Here is a 20,041-nt window from a genome sequence, read left to right as displayed (position 1 = left end):
CAGAGTTTACTTTCACAGCAGGGAAGCTTCCTGTGCCCTCTAGGGGGCAGACTTTACTTTCACAAAAGCTTCCTGTGCCCTCTAGGGGGCAGAGTTTACTTTCACAGCAGGGAAGCTTCCTGTGCCCTCTAGGGGGCAGACTTTACTTTAACAGAAGGGAAGCTTCCTGTGCAGAGTTTTTATCTTCACAGCAGGGGAGGTCTTCAAACTACCCCCTAAGTCTATTAAGGAACAGGGAAGATATTCAAATTCCCATTCCTGTAGCATATATTGATAATTCATAATATTTATTCAGTAATTCAATTCACTAAATATTTTAATGGCCTAGTATCTGTCAGACACTGTGCCAAGTGACGAGGATACAAAAACAGGCAACAGTTTCTGAACTCAAGTAACTTACAATCTAACAAAGGAGACAATATTTAAACAAACATGCACAAAGCAAGCTATTATATACAGAAGAATTTGGAAATAATTAATAGAGGAAAGGCATTGGAATTAAGATGGATTGAAGAAAACTTCCTCTAGAAGATGGGAATTTAATTGATTTTAATCCTTCTTTACAACTTTACTAATGTTTAATGTGAAAGTATTGGCAGAGCCTATATGGGATTGCATGCCACCGTGAGGGGGAGGGGAAGGAGAAGAGGGAAAGAAAATCTGGAGCACAAGGGACTGTGGAACTGAATGCTGGAAACTAAAAGTAAATAAATGAATTAAAATAAAAAGGGAAGCTAGAAGATGGGGATTTAGTTAGGATTTTAAGGAAGTCAAGGAGGTCACTGGTGGGAGTGGAGAAGGGAGAATGTTCTAGGCATGGGTGATAGCCAGAGAGAATGCCTGGCTCCATGAGATGAAGGACCTTGTTCTTGAAACAGCCAGGGGGCCAGCGTCACTGGATGCAATAGTACATATCAGGGAGAAAAGAGGGCACTAGGTTATGAAGTGCTTTAATTAACAAACAGGGTTTTGTATTTGCTCCTGAAGACAGTAGGAAGCCACTGATATTTAGAAGTGAGGTGATCAGACTTATGTTTTAGGAAAATCACTTTCATGACTGAATGAAGGTGGATCTGAGTGGGGAGAGACTTAAGGTAAGCAGACCCATGAGCACACTATTGCAGTAATCAAGGCATAAGGTGAGGAGGGCCTGCAGTACAGTGGCAGCAATGCAGAGGAGAGAAGGAGGCATATGTGGGAGATATTACAAATGTGAAATTCTAGGCCTTGGCAACAGCTTGGATATGGAGGGAATGGGATAGTGAGGAACACAGGGTGATGTCTTAGGTCGCAAGAATGAGGGACTAGGAAAGTGGTGTTGCCATCTACACTTATGGGGAAGGTGGGGAAGGGAAGAAAATAGAAGTAAAAATGAGTCCTGATGAACTCAACAAATATTTATTAGCTACATACTGTATGCAGGACTCTCTTCCATATTCCTCTCCACTAGATCATAATTCATAAATATATACTGCATTGGAAAATTTCCCATAATTCCCCAAAAGACCATATTCATGCTTGTAAACTAAGACGACACTATATCTTTCTCCATACATGTTTTCATCTGCTTTCTATAGTGTTCGTAATTTGCAGAGACATATGTAGATATGCCTGTAATATGATCATTTCTTCATTTACTTTTCTTCTTTTCCCTATCACAGCAACTATTATTGACATGGGGACTACTAACTTCTAGGTCATAGTTTGATAGGAGTCATTTTACGTGAAACAGAGCAAACCAGTAGTTTCCTTGTGTAGACAATATGAACAGTAGAGTGATGAGAGGAAGCCAGAAAAATCAAGCATGCCAATTTTGCAATACTAATTTAGATTGAACTATCAGTCTGTCTTGGCCAGGAACTATGTATTATAAGAAATGGAATACATAAAAAATGGAACATATGCTGGAAGATATTTCTCACTGTATGTGTGAATGATTTAGATGAAGTGAGATGTGACCATTGAATGCCACTGAGAAAATAGGACCTGTATGGTGAATGGATCTAACAAAATGATTTAAGAATTGGTCTAATGTTTCAAAGTCATTCAGTGTGACCACAATCATATAACCTTTCTTCAATATAAGTAGCGCTTGCTTTTTTGCTTTTTTTCTTTTATCTGACCCATAACATGTATTCAAACAATTTTATTAAAAAACAAATAATGTTCAAAGTGTATATAACTCTATCTTTGGTAGACCACAAACAAAATTTTCTTTATAGAATAAAATCAGATTTCCCATTCTGAAAAGGTTTCACAGAAATGCTTTCACTAGCATGGTCTTATGTCATCATTAATAACAGCTGTCCACATCAACTCAAGGACATCAATTTTATTAGAATTCCCACCTTTCCAACTTCATATGTCAAAAGTTCTTGAATATTTATAATATCGAAAGGGAAAATAATACTTTTGGGATGTGCAAAACTAAAATGTCACGATGAAAGGACACTTTATCCTTTTTTAGTATTTCTACTATTTCCATTTGGAATATCATAATTTTAGTTTATTCATTTTACCAAGTTTATTTTTTGCTACAACCCTATTAGATCATTAAAATAACAAAGACAGTGGAAGAAAAAATGCTGGAAAAAAATCTAGAAAATATAGCATATTGCTGAGCACATGTGCTATGTAGATAGTGAATTGACCACTGAAGCCATAGTCAGGAAATCTGAATGTAGTGGTAATTTACTGCTTAGTCACTACTCCACTGTTTCACCTTAAAAAATCAAGAAATGCACCATCAGGTAAAAGAACAATGGAAAAGAGAAGGGATAGAGCAAACACAAAAGAGCAAACCAAAAACTGGGCCCTAAGAAAATGAATAAATGCTCAAGAAATATCCAGGTGAACCTATCAACATTAACTAAACTTGCTAAATGAGCAGAGAACTACCAGAAAAATGAACAAAGTATTTCAGAAACTTAATGTCAATCAAATTAACCTATTAAAATGGCAATGAAAAAATCTCCTGAAAGAAGAATTCAAACAGGAAAATAATGATGTAAAACAAATTGTGGAAACTCTTGATAAAACAGTGGCGTTATGCAAAATAAAGGCAGAGATGGAAAACAAAATGGGTATAGGACAAAAAATATGAGAACAAGAACAGCAACAAATAAATCAGCAAAACTGATAGAACAAAAAGTCTTTATAACTTAAAGCAACTAAAAATAAAAACAGTGCTTTGTTAGATAATCTGAGGATCATTGGCCAGGAAGAGAAATGAAAAGGCAGTTAATAATGAACCAAAAAAAAAAAAAAAAAAAATGCCATATTGCAAGAAATTATAGAAGAAAAATGTCTGGAAAAATATTCCAAGTCACATGGAAGTGATTCCAGAGAATATTCAATATAAGTACCTGACATTTAGTTCATATGGAAATACAATTGTCAGGTCCCCCTCTTCAAAATTATTTTGCAAACCACCAGGAGACGTTGCCTATTTCCAGTAACATGAGCTCAATAAATTTCAGATCAATCAGAAACACTGAGAAAAGAAGAAAAAGCCTTGAATATGATATAAGGAAAAGGAAATTGTCAGTGGAAACCATGCATCCAAGTATTATATATCCTGTGCTGTGGGTTGCTCAGTGTCCAGCACTAAGCATGATCCTAGATGTGAATAAGAAATGATCACACCATGTGGGTATTTCAAGGAAGAACTATGAACTCCATTTACTGATTCTTAGGACATGGTTTTTATAGAGCAAATGAGACAAAAGAACAGGACTCAAGTTTTCTTATCATCATCTTAGTCTGTTATATGCTGGAAGTAGCACAGAATTAAGGGTTTGTTATAGGTGACTAAAGTCTTGGGGTAGAGCCTTTGATCTCAAAATTCAAATAACAACCTTTTAAATGTAGTGCATATTAAATGTAGTGCATCTTGCATACCAGGAGCAAGCTTTTGAAAACCACCTCTGAAAGGCTTTCCTTTAGAACAGCTGACAAGATTGTATCTGAGTCCTGGATCAGACCTCCTTGGCTCTCCGCATAATCTGAGTGTTGAATCAAATATTTTGGCTCTCAACATCTTGTAAATCAGAGAATGGTTGTATATAATAAAGAACAAATCACAGTGTTTTTGTCATAATTTCTTTGAAAACTAGAGATTAGCCAGAAATATTAACTGGTAGTTAGCAAACAAAAGCAACTAATAAAAATGAACTAGTTCATACATGATACAAAGGACATATTATGCCTCTCTGTTTATGTGTTTCAAGGAAAAGACAGGACTGTTACCTTTAGATGTCTGAACTTGAATTACAGAAGAAATACCCTTAAACTAAAATACCAAGATGTATACATGATTAAAGTGAGAAACTGGAATAAACTCACATCCTAGTAATGATACTTATTATAGTTTGATTTTTACCAAGTCCAGGCAATCAAGTCAATTGCCACGTCAAATCTATTCTTGGGTAGCTAATTGGTACAGTGAATAGAGCACTGGGCCTTGATTCAAGAAGATCTAAGTTCAAATCTGTCCTCAGACACTTAGTAGCTGTGTGACCATGGGCAAGTTACTTAATCCTGTTCACCTCAATTCTTCATCTGTAAAATGGAGAAGGAAATGGCAAAGGAAAGGCAAAGGAGAAGGAAATGGCAAAAATCACTCTAGTATCTTTGCCAAGAAAACACCAAATGGGGTCATGAAGAATCAGAACATGACTAAAAAACAATAAAATCCATTCTCTCCCTATAACATCTCATACATTTCTGCTTTTCTCCTGTCACACAACCATCACCCTAATGAATGCTATCATCTCTTCTTGCATGGACTACAGCAAGATCCTCCTAATAGTTCTGCCTGCCTCAGACCTCTTCACTTTCCAATACAATATCCACTGACAAATTGATATGCTTAAAAAAAAAGAAAACAAAACAGGCTTGACCATGTTACTGAAGATGCTCCATTGATTTCTAATTGCCCCTGTGTTAAAATGAAAATTACTCTGGTTGTCATTTAGATCCCACTGCAGTTAGTTCCAGCCCATGTTTTGAAGCTTATTTCACATTACTCTCCATTACATATACTACTTTTCAGCCAAACTGGTTTAATTGCCTTTCACTGAACATAGTATTCAATTTCCCTGGTTTTTTGAATCTTTAAACAAGTTATCTGCCATGCCTGGAATCTACTCCTTCCTCTCTTCCTCAGTTTCAAAAGAGGATTATTTTTGGTTGAAGTGGAGATAATCAGATCTGTTTTGAACGTGACAATTTTGAAATGTGTACAGGACATCCTGTTGCACATATGTAATAAACAGTTTAATTGGGACACGGGATATATAGCTCAGGAGAGAGAATGGGGCTGCATATTTAGATTTAAGGATCATCTTCATAAAGTTGAAAATTGAAATCTTGAGAAATGAGGTCACCAAATGAAAGTATAAAGAGAAAAGAGAAGGGGTCTAAGGGCAGTGCTATGGGGAATACCCATAGTTAATAGGAGTAACATGAATGGTGACTGGGCAAAAGATACTGAGAAATAAGAGGTCAGACAGGAGGAGAACCAGCAGGGAGCAATGTTGACAGCAATTAGAGGTGAGAATTTCCAAGAAAAGTCAACAGTGTCAAGTGTTGGAGAGAAGTCAAGAAGGATCAGGTTTGAGAAAAGGTGATTAGGGCAATTAAAACAGATTCGGCAATTATGAGATTATTAGCAACTTTGCAAGGAAAAAAATCATTTTCTACAAGGCATATCCTGATCTGCCCTCCCCCTCACATTATTTTGTGTATCGTTTTTATTTATCTTATTATCTTGTTCCTTCTCTCTAAATAAAATGTAAGCTCTCTGGGGGCAAGGACTATTTACTGTAGTTGTAGTTAGGTGGGGGGTAGAATAGAGGTGAGTTGTCTTATGACCCCAGTGGCTAAGACAGTATCTGGCACTTGGCATGTGCCTAATGCTTGTTGAATGGATAAATTAAAAATCACTTAACCTCTCATAGCTTTAATTTCCCTTTTAAAATAGATATAATATTTGCAATACTTACCTCACAGGGTTATTATGGAAAAACTCTGAAGTATTGTGTAAATATTAGAAATCCAACATGTACTTATTAATTGGCTGATTTATTAAAGGTCTAGTTCGATGTCAGGATAAGGGCAAAGTGTACATTACTTTTTTTATAACTAGAGAAATGGTTTCCCAAATCTCTAAAGAAATGTAACATTCTAATCACAAGATATTATTTTTATAAAAGCATATTCATGATAAAAACTCTATGAATCTTGAAGGATCAGAAGATAAATTAGCATTTTATACATTTTACCAATAATGCACCATTTTCATTAGCCCTTGGTGTCTACACTCCTGGAGCAGATAACTTAAATGTTATGTCATGGTCCTTGCTCCTGGAAAGATTTAGTTAGAGTCCAATGAACATGCCAGTAAGAACATTTAAGTTCAGAACATGGGTGTAATACAATGGAGATTTCTTAGAAGACCAACACGCTCCTCAGGTTCCATAAACTGTTTAAATGCCTTATATGTGTACTTGGCAGGTAAATGTTTCTTTTGCTACTTTTAGAAATATATTCCTTTGGAAAGATTCCCACTAAAGAAAACTTCTTTAGAACAAAGATTTGATATCAAATTGATTTAGAAATGAAACTTAGGCTTACCTTGGTACAGAAATGCTATATGACTTTGATATGGATCTTTACTCTCTGTACCTCTGATTCCTGAGTCACCAACTAAAGAGCTTTGCAAGAATATAATGAGGAATAACCAAAGAATCAAAATTTTATTAACTATTTAAGGAATAATTTTCTAAAAAATATAGGGCTGGGGGTGGAGTCAAGATGGCGAAGTAGAAGCAGGTCCTCTGCGTGGCTCCGGCTTCCACCTACCCCAATTCTTGTAAAAGAGGACCCTGAACAAACTTTGGAGTTGCAGAACCCACAAAATGACACAGAGAAGCTAACCTCCTGCTGAGGACAGCCCAGCAGGCGGGCAAGAATCGGCCAGCGCAGCACTCTGGGAGCCAAGCCCAGGCCTGCATGAGCCAGAGGTTTTAGCCCCAGGGTGGGCCTGACCAGCTGTCGGTGGGAGGGACTCCAGATCACCAGCAGCTGTGGCTGTTTCCAGAATTATCAACACATAGATGCTAAGGACAAAGTGAGAGGCCAGTGCACTGTGGACTTTGGGATCCAGTAGTTGGGAATATGTAGGTTTTTGACCCTAGGGCAAGACATCGCTGAGGAATCAAGCTGTGCAGCCACCCCCATGAGGCAGCTTCAGCTCCTGGCCTGCAGAGTGTAGGGGGACCAAGCAACCTGAGGGATAATCACTCTTGCTTTAACCTGCTTGGATCTGGATTGCAGTATAGGGTGAAGATCCTGGGGTGTATGTCAAGCTTTGCCAAAGAGTGGGAGGATTCAGCAAGGGTACCCAACTAATACCTCCGGCAGCTGACAAAACCTCAGCATTTGGTACGAAGCTCCCCTATCTGGTAGCAGAGTCCTAGTGTGGCAAAAATCCCAAAAGTCAAGTAATTGAGTGGCAACATGACCAGGCAAAGGAATCAAAGCAAACAGAAGAACCCAACATTAGACTCCTATTTTGGGGACAAAAAGGAGCAAAGCATGGAACAGAAGGAAGACAGTGAAGTAAGAACTCCTGCACCAAAAGCTTCAAAGGAAAATATGAGCTGGTTAAAGGTCATAGAGGACCTTAAGAAGCAGATAAGAGAAGTGGAGGAAAAAATGGGAAGAGAAATGAGAACGATGCAATAATATTACGAAATGAGAGTCAACAGCCTGACTGAGGAAAATCACACCAAAAAATAGACTAACTCAAATGGCAAAAGAGGCTCAAAAAGGCAATGAGTAGAAGAATGCCTTAAAAAGCTGAATTTGTCTGATGGAAAAAGAATCTGAAAAGCTCAATGAGGAGAATCATTCCTTCAGAATTAGATTGGAGCAAATGACTTTATAAGAAATCAAGATTCTGTTAAACAGATCCAAACAAATGAAAGAATAGAAGGCAATGTGAAATATCTCATGGGAAAAACCACTGACCTGGAAAATAGATCCAGGAGAGATCATTTAAAAATTATTGGACTACCTGAAAGCCATGATCAAAGAAAGAACCTAGAAATCATCCTCCAAGAAATCCTCAAGGAAAACTGATGTTTTAGAACCAGAGGGCAAAATAGAGGTTGAAAGAATCCACTGATCACCTCCTGAAAAAGATCCCAAAAAGAAAACTCCTAGGAATATTATAGCCATGTTCCTGAATTCCCAGATCAAGGAGAGAATATTACAAGCAGCCAGGAAGAAACAATGTGAATATTGTGGAAACACAATCAGGATAACCCAGGAACTGGCAGCTTCTACACTGAGGGATCAAAGGGCTTGGAATGTGATATTCTGAAGGTCAAAGGAGCTAGTATTAAAACCAAGAATCACTTACCCAACAAAACTGAGTATCATGTTTCAGGGGAAAATATGGTAATTCAGTGGAATAGAGGACTTTCAAGGATTCTTGATGAAAAAACCAGAGTTGACTAGAAAATTTGACATTCAGATACAAGAAGCAAGAGAAGTATGAGAAGGTAAACAGGGAAAAGGAATCATAAAGAATTTATCAAAGTTGAACTATTAATATTCCAACATGGAAAAACAATAAATGTAACTGATGAAACTTTTCTCAGTATGAAAATAGTTGTAGGGAATAGAAATATATGTATGTCTATATATGAGGGTATATGGCCATATGGATGCATATTTGAATGTGTGTATATATGTGTACAGGTTTACATAGATAGAGGGCACAGGACCAATTTATTAGGAAGGGATGATAGTTAAAAGGTGAAATTAAGAGGTGAGAGAATAATATAATGAGAGGAGATGGGGAGAGACAGAATGGGGTAAACTATCTCATACAGAAGAGGCAAGGGAAAATTGTTACAATGGAGGGGAAGAATAGGAAGGCAGAAGGGAATGGGTCAATCTTATTCTCATTGAATTTGGCTCAGGAAGGGAATGAAATGCACAATAAATTGGGTATCTCACCCTACAGGAGAGTAGGGGGGGAAGGAGATGGGAGAGGGGATAATGGAAGGGAGGCCAGGCTGGGGGGGAGGGAAATTGGAAGCACCCACTTTTGAAAGGGGACAGGATCATAGTAGAGAATAGAACAAGTGGGAGGTGGGATAGGAGAGAGGAAAATAAGGTCAGTCTTTTACAATATATCTGCTATGTTAATGTTTTGCATTAGCTAAACATGTGCAACCTATACTGAACTGCTTATCTTCCCAGTAAGGGTGGGTGACGAGGAAGGAAGGGAATGAATCTGGAATTCAATGTTTTAAAATCAAATGTTTAAATATATTTATTATTATTATTATTATTATTATATAACACTATTTTACACACAATTGGAAAATAAGATATACAGGCACTGGGGCATGCGCTACTGGAGAAGTCAAAAGGGGTATGAGAGAAAATATGGGAGAGAGCAGATTGGAGGAGGGGATATCCTGTGTAACTGCTATTTTGGGGTGGTGGGTAGGGGGAAAACAGGGAGAAAATTTGCAACTCAAAATATGGCAGAAATGAGTGATGTAAACCAGAAGTTAATAAAGCATTTGAAAAAAAAAAAAAAGAAAGTAGCACTGCAGAATAAAACAGATATAATTACTATAGGAGTTTTTTTTTTATGTTAAGTACACTGAACTCATTTGTTTAAAAAAAACTTGTCTTTTCTCTTAATTATAATGACTTATAGTTAAGGCTAACCAATTCTTTCTTTATATTAGCTTTGTGGGGAGGATGTTGATTCATCAAAATAACTTTGATATCGTACTTTATTTTTTGTAAAACCTTTATTTTCATATTATTGTATTTAATTCTCACAACTCTTCAAGATAGACACTGAAAGTCTTATTAGCCTTAGTTTAGGAAACTGAAAGTCAGAGAAATTTAATGACATGTCCATGGTCATAATGATAGTAAACATCAGAGGCAAATCTTCTTAACTCCAGTCATTCGATAAACACTTATTATATCCTATGTGCCAAGCACCGTGCTAAGCAAATCAAGCACAGGACTTGCTTAAAGACTGAATGAATTTTGTTTTTAATTTTTATCGTTTTTATGAGAATAACAGTTTCTAATCCAAGGCATCATAGAAGAAGCTTATAGGGTTAACAGTAGTTAAGACGTTTAATAATACCCTTAAATCACTCCACAGAGATTAGATTGTACTCAAAGTAAATCTTTTTTCACCCCTAATGGTGATCATTTTAGGTAGCTTAGTGAAGTAATGGGAGATTTCTATCTATGACAGTGACTATGGAACATATTCCATAGGGAATGCAGGGTTAAAAGTATTACTCTTTAATATAGAGTGTCTATAAACTTTTAGTCATGTGATCATTTATAAAATAGACATTCACTTTTCAAAACAATATAATTTGAGGCTTTTTGCTATATCCTCTCTTGAGAAATTGAGAAATGTGAACTGAACTTAAAGAATTCCATTGCCATAGCTTTAAATCAGCTTGCATATGCTGGAAATCAATGCAAAAGTATTTTTAAAAGAGAGCCAAACACATTTATCTGGGATCTAACGACAAATGAGAACAGGAGAGAAGAATGGGAAAAGCAATTGAAAGACCTACTTCCAAAGATGGAAATCCAAATAAAAGAGTAACTCTGCAAGAGCTTGAACTTCTGACACAAGGAAAATCATTGAAAAGTACTAATAGTACATGGGATAAATGGGGAAAATTGATACTAGCCTATGAAATTATCAAACATAATAATGAAAAATTGCTGTCTAAAAATAAATAATATTCAAGCAATCATTAGCATTATAAAATATTCTAGAGTTAGTGGGAAATTTATAGTAATTTTTAACTATTGTGAATACCACACTTGCTTTTCAAATGGGTACACTAAAAATAGCCATCATTTAAATGATGAAAGTCTGCCATTTATTAAACATTGTTGCTCTTTTCATATTCAAAATATACTACAATATTTCATTTATAGATAGAATAGTTCTAATGAATTCATATATTATAAATTCTATATCTAGAATTACATATTTATAATAAATTAATTATTGATTAAATATAAACTTACAAATTAATGTATAATTATATTTGTATGAAATTATAATTACATATAATTATAAACCTAATTTATAATTATAAATTTAAATTATAATCTTGGAAAGGATCACTCAGTCTAGTAGTTTTTGACTGTATCACGACATGGTGGAAAGTGCTCTAGATTTCAGTCAGAGGATCTAGTTTTGAATTTTCAGTACTGCTACTTACTTCCTCTATGGCCTAGGACACTTAACCGTTGGACCTCAGTTGCTGATCAGTTAAATGAGGGGGTTGGATTAATTGGCCTCTAAAATCCCTTTTAGGACTAGGTCTATGATATCCTGTGGATCTTTCTTTTATAAGTGAGGGAATTAAGACTTCCAAAGAGGAAGTAACTCATTCAATTTACCCATAGATGGGCAAAGGTAGAAGTAGGACAGTTACCTTGACTTCCCTTCCAATGCTCATTGCTCTAGTGGAGCCAATATAATCCTGACTTGTGTTATTCAGATATATTTCTTGTCAATATATTCATGACTAACCTTTATCAACTATTTTTTTTCATCTAAAAATTGTAGAGGGAAGCAATGGAAAGAGCACTGGATTTGGAATTAGAGGAGTCAAGTTTAAATCTTATCAAATACTACCTGGGTGATCAGGGGCAATATATTTAATCTTTTGGGGCTTCAGTTTTCTCATCTACAAAATGGATTTGATGGCCTCTTGAGATCTCTTCATTTGTTTTTAATTGGGTCTTTCTTTTTTCTCCTTTTGGGAATTTGATAAATGGTAATATCTCTAATTGTCATGTCATTTTTTTTAACTTAAACAAACATAAAAGCTTGAAACTGCTCCTTAATAGAGCAACTAGGTGGTACAAAGGATAGAGTGCCAGGCCTGAAATCAGGAACACGTAAGTTCAAATCTGGCCTTGGACACTTATTAACTTGGTGACTCTGAGCAAGACACTTAACCCTGTTCACCTCAGTTTCCTCATCTGTAAAATGATCTGGAGAAGGAAACATCAAATTTTTCTAGTAGGTTTGCCAAGAATACCCCAAATGGGGTCAGGAAGAGTAGGACATGGCTAAAAAATAACTAAACATCAACAAGGCCCTAATACTTATCATTTCCCCTCTGTATTTCCTCTGAAACTTGCATTGCTTCCTTTCCTCTGATCAACTTTCCACATTAACATCTTTTGTTTTACAGAGTATCAAAGTGAGTTGGCTACCTCCACCACCAGGCACACAAAATGGATTTATTACTGGTTATAAAATCCGACATAGAAAGACAACCCGCCGAGGCGAAATGGAAACATTAGAGCCAAACAACCTCTGGTACTTGTTCACAGGTCAGTGTTCAGATGGTGTCTTCTGGAAAGATTTTGATGAATTAAGTGCTTTGTGAATGTTATATACTTTCTTTTTAAGGGAACATTGATATCTTACCAGTAGGGTAACATTAATTGGCCTGAACAAGCACAACCTTAATATTTTTTACTTCTTTGTCTACATTATGCTATCATCACAGATTTAGCTTCTGAATTTATCTTAATCCCCAAGCTTTGGCATTTTGCAGGTTTAATGTGTATTACTTTCTCTATTTTCCTAACTTAATTCAATTTAATTCAATTAGATTAAATACCTTCTATGCACTGATATGGCTTCTTAAAATTTCTTTCTTAAAATCCTAAAGCTCATTTTATTTCATTTGAAAGCCTTCCATGATCATCTGCCCTCTTCCTTTTTCAAATTATTGTCTCTGTTTGTCTATCTATATCTATTTATATATTGTCTGAAAACCATAGTTCATGAGCCTCCACTGATACATTTATTTTATAGTCAGTTGGAAGATATAATTAGTTTGAAATGAAGGCAAAGATGTCAAAGTAGAACATTCTCATCATAAAACAGTATGTATTCTATCACAATTATTTGTACCAGAAGTGAGAAGAATAGTCACACATGAAGGGCATCTACATAAGGAATATCTATGGCTAAGGCACAGACACTGAGAAGTCATTGATGACTCTGACATGGCAGGACCACCCATGTCATCCAACCATATCATAGAAATGATTTCAATAGGTTTGCTTCCTAATGGGTGTGACATTGCCACTGTGTGATGCTGTTGAGTGAGTTATTCTGCTGGTTCTCAAGACTCCTGCTGGTTCCTGGGCACATTATCTCAGCTGGGTCTTAGTTTACTGATCTCTAATCTCTTCAGGTCCTTTCATTAGTCCCTCTCCCCACCCCCTAGCCAGATTGGCTACAATCAGCCAAATTAGTATAATATAGTATACGATATTGCAGCCAGTATAGTAGTTAGGCCCTAGATTGGATAAAAGCAGACTGACATCTATTACTAACAGCCGCCATGCCCAGGCAGAGCACCCTCAAATTTAAATTGACTCCCCCTATGCTGGATTAAGATTGAAGGTAGCTATGATTAGGAGGCAAGAAGGGGTTTGTTGCTTGGAACACTGGACCTGGCGTCAGTGAGACTTGAGTTTGAATTCTTTCAGGATTTACTTTTTGTGTGACTAGACAAATCTCTTAACCTTTCTGAGTCTGCCTCTTCATCTGCTAAAAAAGGAAGATTAGACAGTATGGTCCCCAAGAGCCCTTCTGTCTCAAGATCTAGATCCTATGATAAATTTTCCATAAACTATTTAAAATCACTAGGGTCTTACCTTGAAATAATATTCAAAAATTCAAGCATTGACTCATAACAACTAAGCTACTTTTGTTACATAAGGCGTGTTATATCTCAATATTATACAACCCGAAAAAAAATAGCATACATTCATATGTACTTTATGTTCACAAAACAATTTCTTACCATAGATCAATGAAGTAGATGGGGTAAGAGTCAACAGACCTATTTTGTAGATGACAAAACTGCAGTTTAGAAAAGTGAAGCAAATAATTAGAATCATAGAGTCAGTAAGTATAGAAGCTGGGACTCTAATCCCAGTCTTCTGAATTCAATACCACAGTCTAATTGACTAGATCATATTCTTCTTTCTGTCTGTCTCTGGAGAGTCAGGGATGTACCATTTGAAAGATTTTCCTACCCTCTTCCTCTCAGAGTATACATTTGAGCATCTTATCCAAAATAAAGAATCACTCCTCTTTTGTCCTCAAGGAGTCAGATTTCTCATATTCTTCTATGAAACAGAGGAAGACTTTTGGAGTATTTATGTTCAAAGTTGTTTATGTTCGTGTTATTATATGACCAGGCAAATATTCAGAGAATCAAATAATCTCAGAACCAGAAAGGCTATCCAAACTCATATGATCTAATTGGCACCTGACATAAATTTCATCCAGTCCAACATATGCTGCCAAAGCAATGCACTTTTTTATTTGTTTGGGTTTTTTTTGTGTTGCTTTTTTGGAGGGGGGATGGCAGGGGCAACTGAGGTTAAGTGGCCTTCCCAAGGTCACATGGCTAGTAAGTATGTCAAGTGTCTGAGGCCGGATTTGACCTCGTGTCCTCCTGACTCAAGGGCAGGTGCTCTATTCACTGCACCACCTAACCACGCTAGCAATGCATTTTTGACACTTGTTTTGCCTTCCACATAATTTGAGGGTGGGAAGTTGGAGGGGACAACACATGCATTACCTCTTCCAACAAAATACATACACTTTGAAAACTCATGGGAGACAACATTGCTGTATAAGTTGATGATAGCTATTCTCTGTCCCATGAGACTCGTTATTATCAAGTTGATCAGTATAATGAATCTAAACATGTTATATGAGTGTTTCCAGAGTATCTGAACACAAATAATATGGTTTGTCATGACTTGGGCAGAATCCTGAAGACAGCCATCTGAGGAATTCCTAAACAGTTAATCGAGTTCTGTATGTTATCTTGATAGTCACAGTAGAGTCAAGATTCTCCCAAGGTTTAGCTGATAAAAGAGCAGATAAAGAAGCACATAATTGAGATCAATATGCTAAGAAGAGAGCAAAATATAACAAGCACCAAACATCTAGTTTATTGTAACAGAAATCATCAAAGTTGTATCTTTACCTAGTCTTGGTAATCTTCCTTTTTTCTCCAACATAGAACATAAATTGCAGGATTTTAGAAGTGGTAATGGCCTTAGATTCATCTAATCTAACTGCTCCCTCCCCTCCCACCACACTTTTTTCTTTACCAAATCTTCGAAGACATTCTTATTATGGTATCTCATATGTTAAAGTAAGGAGAGCAGTAAGAGAGAAATAAGGAAACAAAAAAAAAATAGAATCAGAGAACTGAGAACTGGAAAAAAAATAATATAGATCATTTAGTCCAAATCACATCATTATACACATGATGAAACTGAAACACAGAGTAGTTAAGTGACTTCACTAATACTGTGTCATTTTTCATTTTGTTTTTTGTATCCCTACCATGTACCATGGTGTCCTGCACATCATACATGTTTAATGTGTGTTTGCTGAAGGAGCATAATTTGGATTCAAATCTAATTCCTTCTGTTACATCTTCAGTTCCCTAACCACTATGGTATCATAGAAACTGAAGGATGCAACTGGAGTGACTCCCACCTCTACCCACCCACACTTTTAGGTGAGGAAATTGAGGCTTGAAGAGATTTGGCAAAGATCAAATATCTAGTTAGGCATAGAACTTTGAGTAGATTTGGGGTCTTCTGACACTTAGGTTCATTTTTCATGTTTCAATTACTCTCTATTTTCTTTTTTGTCTTTTGAGAGTGCATTTGGGGTTAAGTGACTTGCCCAAGGTCACATGGCTAGTGTGTGTGCATGTGTGTGTGTACGTGTGTGTGTTAAGTGTCTGAGGCTGCATTTGAATTCAGTTCCTCTTGACTCCAGAGCCAGTGCTCTATTCACTGCACCACCTAGCCTCTCTCCCTCCTCTATTTTCAGCTGCTTACATGATAATAACCCCAATTTCTCCCCTGCTATCACCTTGAACTTTACATGTCCCAAAAAAAAGAAGGGAATCCAGGAATTTATATAATAGCTACTCTGAATCAGGTACTGTGCCAAGTTCTTTTCACAAATGTGATCTCATTTGATTCTCACAAGAGTCCTTCAAAGAAGGTACTATTATACTTATCTTAAAGTTGAGCAAACTTAGGTAAGCAGAGATTAAGTGACTTGCCCGGAATTACACAGCTTGTGTCTGAGATCAAATTTGAACTCAGGTCTTTCACATTCCCAGCCCAACACTCTATCTATTTTACCACTAGCTACCTCTATCATCAAAACTCATCAATCCCTCCTTGGAAGTTATAGTTAAGGTTAGTTTGGGTAATAATCACAGACTTTGCTATTGTGATTCATATTATAAATGTGTGTATACATTCATACATGCTTATGCTGAATACCTCATATATTTAATGAATAACAGTGGCTTGAGAAGTGAAATGGGCAAGGAGACAGGAGGAGATACAGAATGAACTGAGAGAGTTCTGCCATATTAAATTACTGATCTCCATGACTTAGTATATATCATAGTAGGTATTTATATGGAATAGTTAATAGATGGCTAGGATAGGGCAATAGGAGACCTGGTTTCAAATCTTACCCATGAAATTAGCTTTGTGATGCTGCGAAATACACTTAATGTCCTCTACATAGCTCAGGCAACTAACTAAGAAGACCTAGCTACTAAGAAAGGGATGCATTGGAATCAGCACCTTTTACCAAGAGATATTATGCTACCAGAAATCAGGAGAGCTTTCCTATATCCTTCTGTATCACATTTTCTTGGTATGTTATATTAGATGTTATATTATGTTATACATTGTGTTTCCTCTTATGTTAGATGAACTAAATTGGCAAATGAACTGTGTTGGCACATAGGGAGAGATAAATTCAGCTAAGCTTAGTATGATCAAATTCAAGATTATAAATTGTTTTCCTCTTCAAAAGCAATTGCTGAACAGGGTTATAATTTGAATTTTCTTCTGATATAGAGTTGGCAACTCTTGTGGTCAAGGCAGGTATAATAAAAGTGCCCTCAAAAACTGCTGATGAGGTTGCCTTGAATGAACATTAAGAGCAGAGGAAGATGGTATAGTGGTCTAAGGAAAAGCCCACCTGAAATTTGACCATGACCATTTAGTACCTTCGTATTTTAACTAATTATTCTTGCCATTTAATTAATAATTATCTGAGCTAATGAGTTCAAATGTTTCCTTATTACTGGATGAGTGCATGTGCTATAGATGCTCACTGAATTTTTGGTACCTTGAAATGAAACTCAAGTCCTCTAAGACCCAGTTCTAAGACCTCTGGGTCTCTTTTTCATTCTTATGATTATATCTTCATAACTATAGTGTCTTTCTGTCATATAGTTACTCCCTAATTCTGACAGCATATAATTATGTTGTAGAAGAATGTTCATCCTGATGAGATAGCAAAGGTAAAAAAAAATCAAGTTTCAATCGGGTTACCTGCCATCAAGTGATGGTATGTCAGGGTTCATTTGTAATTGAGACACTCTTAGAAACCATGAGATACCCTCTTTATTCTTAAAGATTTAAGTGACAATAATATTTGTGAAGGTAATATCAACTTTTTCCTTGTTTTGCTAGCTTGTAGCAGTGGCTTGTGGGGAGAACATGAAGAAAGTCCTGATTGTAAGGGAGCCTTGAGTCTGTAAAATGTCCTATGGATTGATAGGAGAGAGCAAAGCTATGACTCCTCCTTAGGGTAAATTTAGGGAATCATGATGACAACATACACTTAGTAGTAAACGGAAGTCATACATCCTATTGAAGAGACGATGGTCCCTGATATTTAAATCTGCAAAATTTGACCATGGTTTTAAAATCTCATTATAAGACACATTTGTGTGTTGATTTGGCTGCAAGAAATTTAAGAATACCAGAATGATTTAATTAGGTGATTTAAATATTCAGGTGTAGATGCTTAATTTTTTTTTTCCAAGTCTCGGTTTGTTAGGCAGGTGTTTCTTCCTTTTTTTTCCCTAGGATAATGAGACATCTGCAGTAACAAAGTAATTCAGAGATATAACAAGGATTTTAAATAGCTGCTATCAGTTTTATTGTGGGAACCCATGTCAGCTAAATTTTAAAGTGCTGTTTTTAATTTTGAGTACTCTTCCCAGGAGGTTGTTTGTGATTAAATTTAACAGTTTTCTTGTGTTCCATGGCCAATATAGAATAAACACAATGATAAACGTGTATTGGTATTTTATGGACTGAAAAATGGAAGCAATAGCACAGCAATTTTCTAACAGGTTTAGCATCAGAGGGAAGAGGGGAAGATTATATTGGTTGAAAATGTCACCAACTCGGGTTATCATGATTTTAAAGAAATTAGATCGTCATACAATTTTAGAACTGGAAGTGACCTTAGAGATCATCTAATTAAACCTCCACGTTTTATACTTAAGGAAAGTAAGGTGAAAAGACAGTAAGTAATTTGCCTAAGGTCAGATAGCTAGCTGGAGAAAGAAACTGGTCTAGAGTCTAGATTGCCTTGGCCCCTAGCCCAATGTTCTTTCTATCCCATAAGCCATACTTCTTCCCCAAATAATATTTAGGTTATTTGTTTCACGATCTCCTGCCCAACAATTGTATCAAGAACTCATAGGTATTGTATTAAAGTGTTTAGAAAAATGGCAGGAAAGAATTCTAGACATGATTGGGTTAGAGAAAAAGGAAGGTTCCAAAAAAAATGATGCTATCTTTCCCAACTGTTTCTCACAGAGCTTGAAAGATGAGGTTTTAAGCCATAAACTTTTTATTAACCTCAAATTGTTCCTTGTGTCTCCCCTGCCAATTAATAACTAGCATGACCCAGGAAAACTACCTTTTCTGTAATGGTAATAATAACAACAAATATAGGAGTGGTAGGTGGCACAGTGAATAGAGCACTGGCCCAGGAGTTAGGAGGACCTGAGTTCAAATCCGGCCTCAGACACTTAACACTTACTAGTCATGTGACCTTAGGCAAGTCACTTAATCCCAATTACCCTGCCTTCCCCCTCCAAAAAGAAAAAAAACCACAAATATAACAACAATAACAAATGTGAATGAATACATAGATGAAAAAAAGGGAAAGGCATGTTCATGCAAAACTCTAATTTTTTTTTCACATGAAAGTTGTTCTGAGGGGAAGGTAGATTAATTTTCTATTTGACCATGGATATAGCTATGATCCTTTATGAAACTTCCACTTTCTACAAATTGCCAGCCAAGTATTCAAATTCTCTCCTAATAACTCACTGTTGATATTCATCAGTCACCTATATAATGTTCACAACCTTGAAAGTTAACATCACTGTTAGTCATCATATTGATCTTTTTTTCCTTGAATTATTCCTTTTCTTCAGAATGATAAAATAGAAATTCTGCCTTTTCTTTGCAGATATAATTGTGTGACTGTAGACATATTTGTGTATATATGTATGTATGTATGTGTATATGTATGTATTCCCCTTCCTCTCCTGATGAAATAGAAACTCCTCGAGGGCGGAGAATATTGGATTTTTGTCTGTGTCCCCAGTACCTAACATAATGTCTTACCTATGATAGGTGCTTTAAAAAGTTTGTTGATTAATTTTTGAATTGTATATCTTTTTTGTGAAGAAATAACTAGTTAAATTTGGAGAGAGTAATCAAGTTTAAACACCATGGGAGAATTATTTTGGCTACAGCAATTCTAGAAGAGCATATACTGAGAGATAGAGAAGTTGCACTTGGCATCAGTATAAGGAATATGCATGCCAATATACCATGAATCATTGAAGTATTGAACTACCTTAAATGAAAAGATGGCAAAAGTATTACTCAGTTCTTTAAAAGAGAGGTGTAATGTAATGCCAAGGAAAGGCAACTTCCCAAGGTTCAATATACCAGCATAGGTGCTCTCCATTTTACTCAGTGACAAACCAAGAACAGAGAAGATGAAAACATGACATCATTCAAAATACAGCATTTGCTAAGTGTG

The 20,041-nt window shown here is 36.2% G+C and overlaps 1 protein-coding gene across 1 annotated transcript in view; it reads left to right on the top strand.

The window, feature by feature from the left end:
- The window catches only part of LOC138173606 (netrin receptor DCC), a 1,060,615-nt gene that overhangs the window by 777,048 nt on the left and 263,526 nt on the right, over positions 1-20,041 (top strand). The window contains exon 14 of the mRNA XM_069103651.1: positions 12,288-12,429. Within this exon, the coding sequence (XP_068959752.1) occupies positions 12,288-12,429 (142 nt within the window). The remainder of the gene's footprint in view (positions 1-12,287; positions 12,430-20,041) is intronic.

This window comes from Petaurus breviceps, unplaced genomic scaffold, assembly GCF_028583685.1.
Source record: "Petaurus breviceps papuanus isolate PSGF00001 unplaced genomic scaffold, PetGlider_PUasm1.0 129, whole genome shotgun sequence".
Taxonomy (NCBI): domain Eukaryota; kingdom Metazoa; phylum Chordata; class Mammalia; order Diprotodontia; family Petauridae; genus Petaurus; species Petaurus breviceps.
Note: the sequence above shows the minus strand (reverse complement) of the source record. Positions and strands in the feature narration are given on the sequence as shown.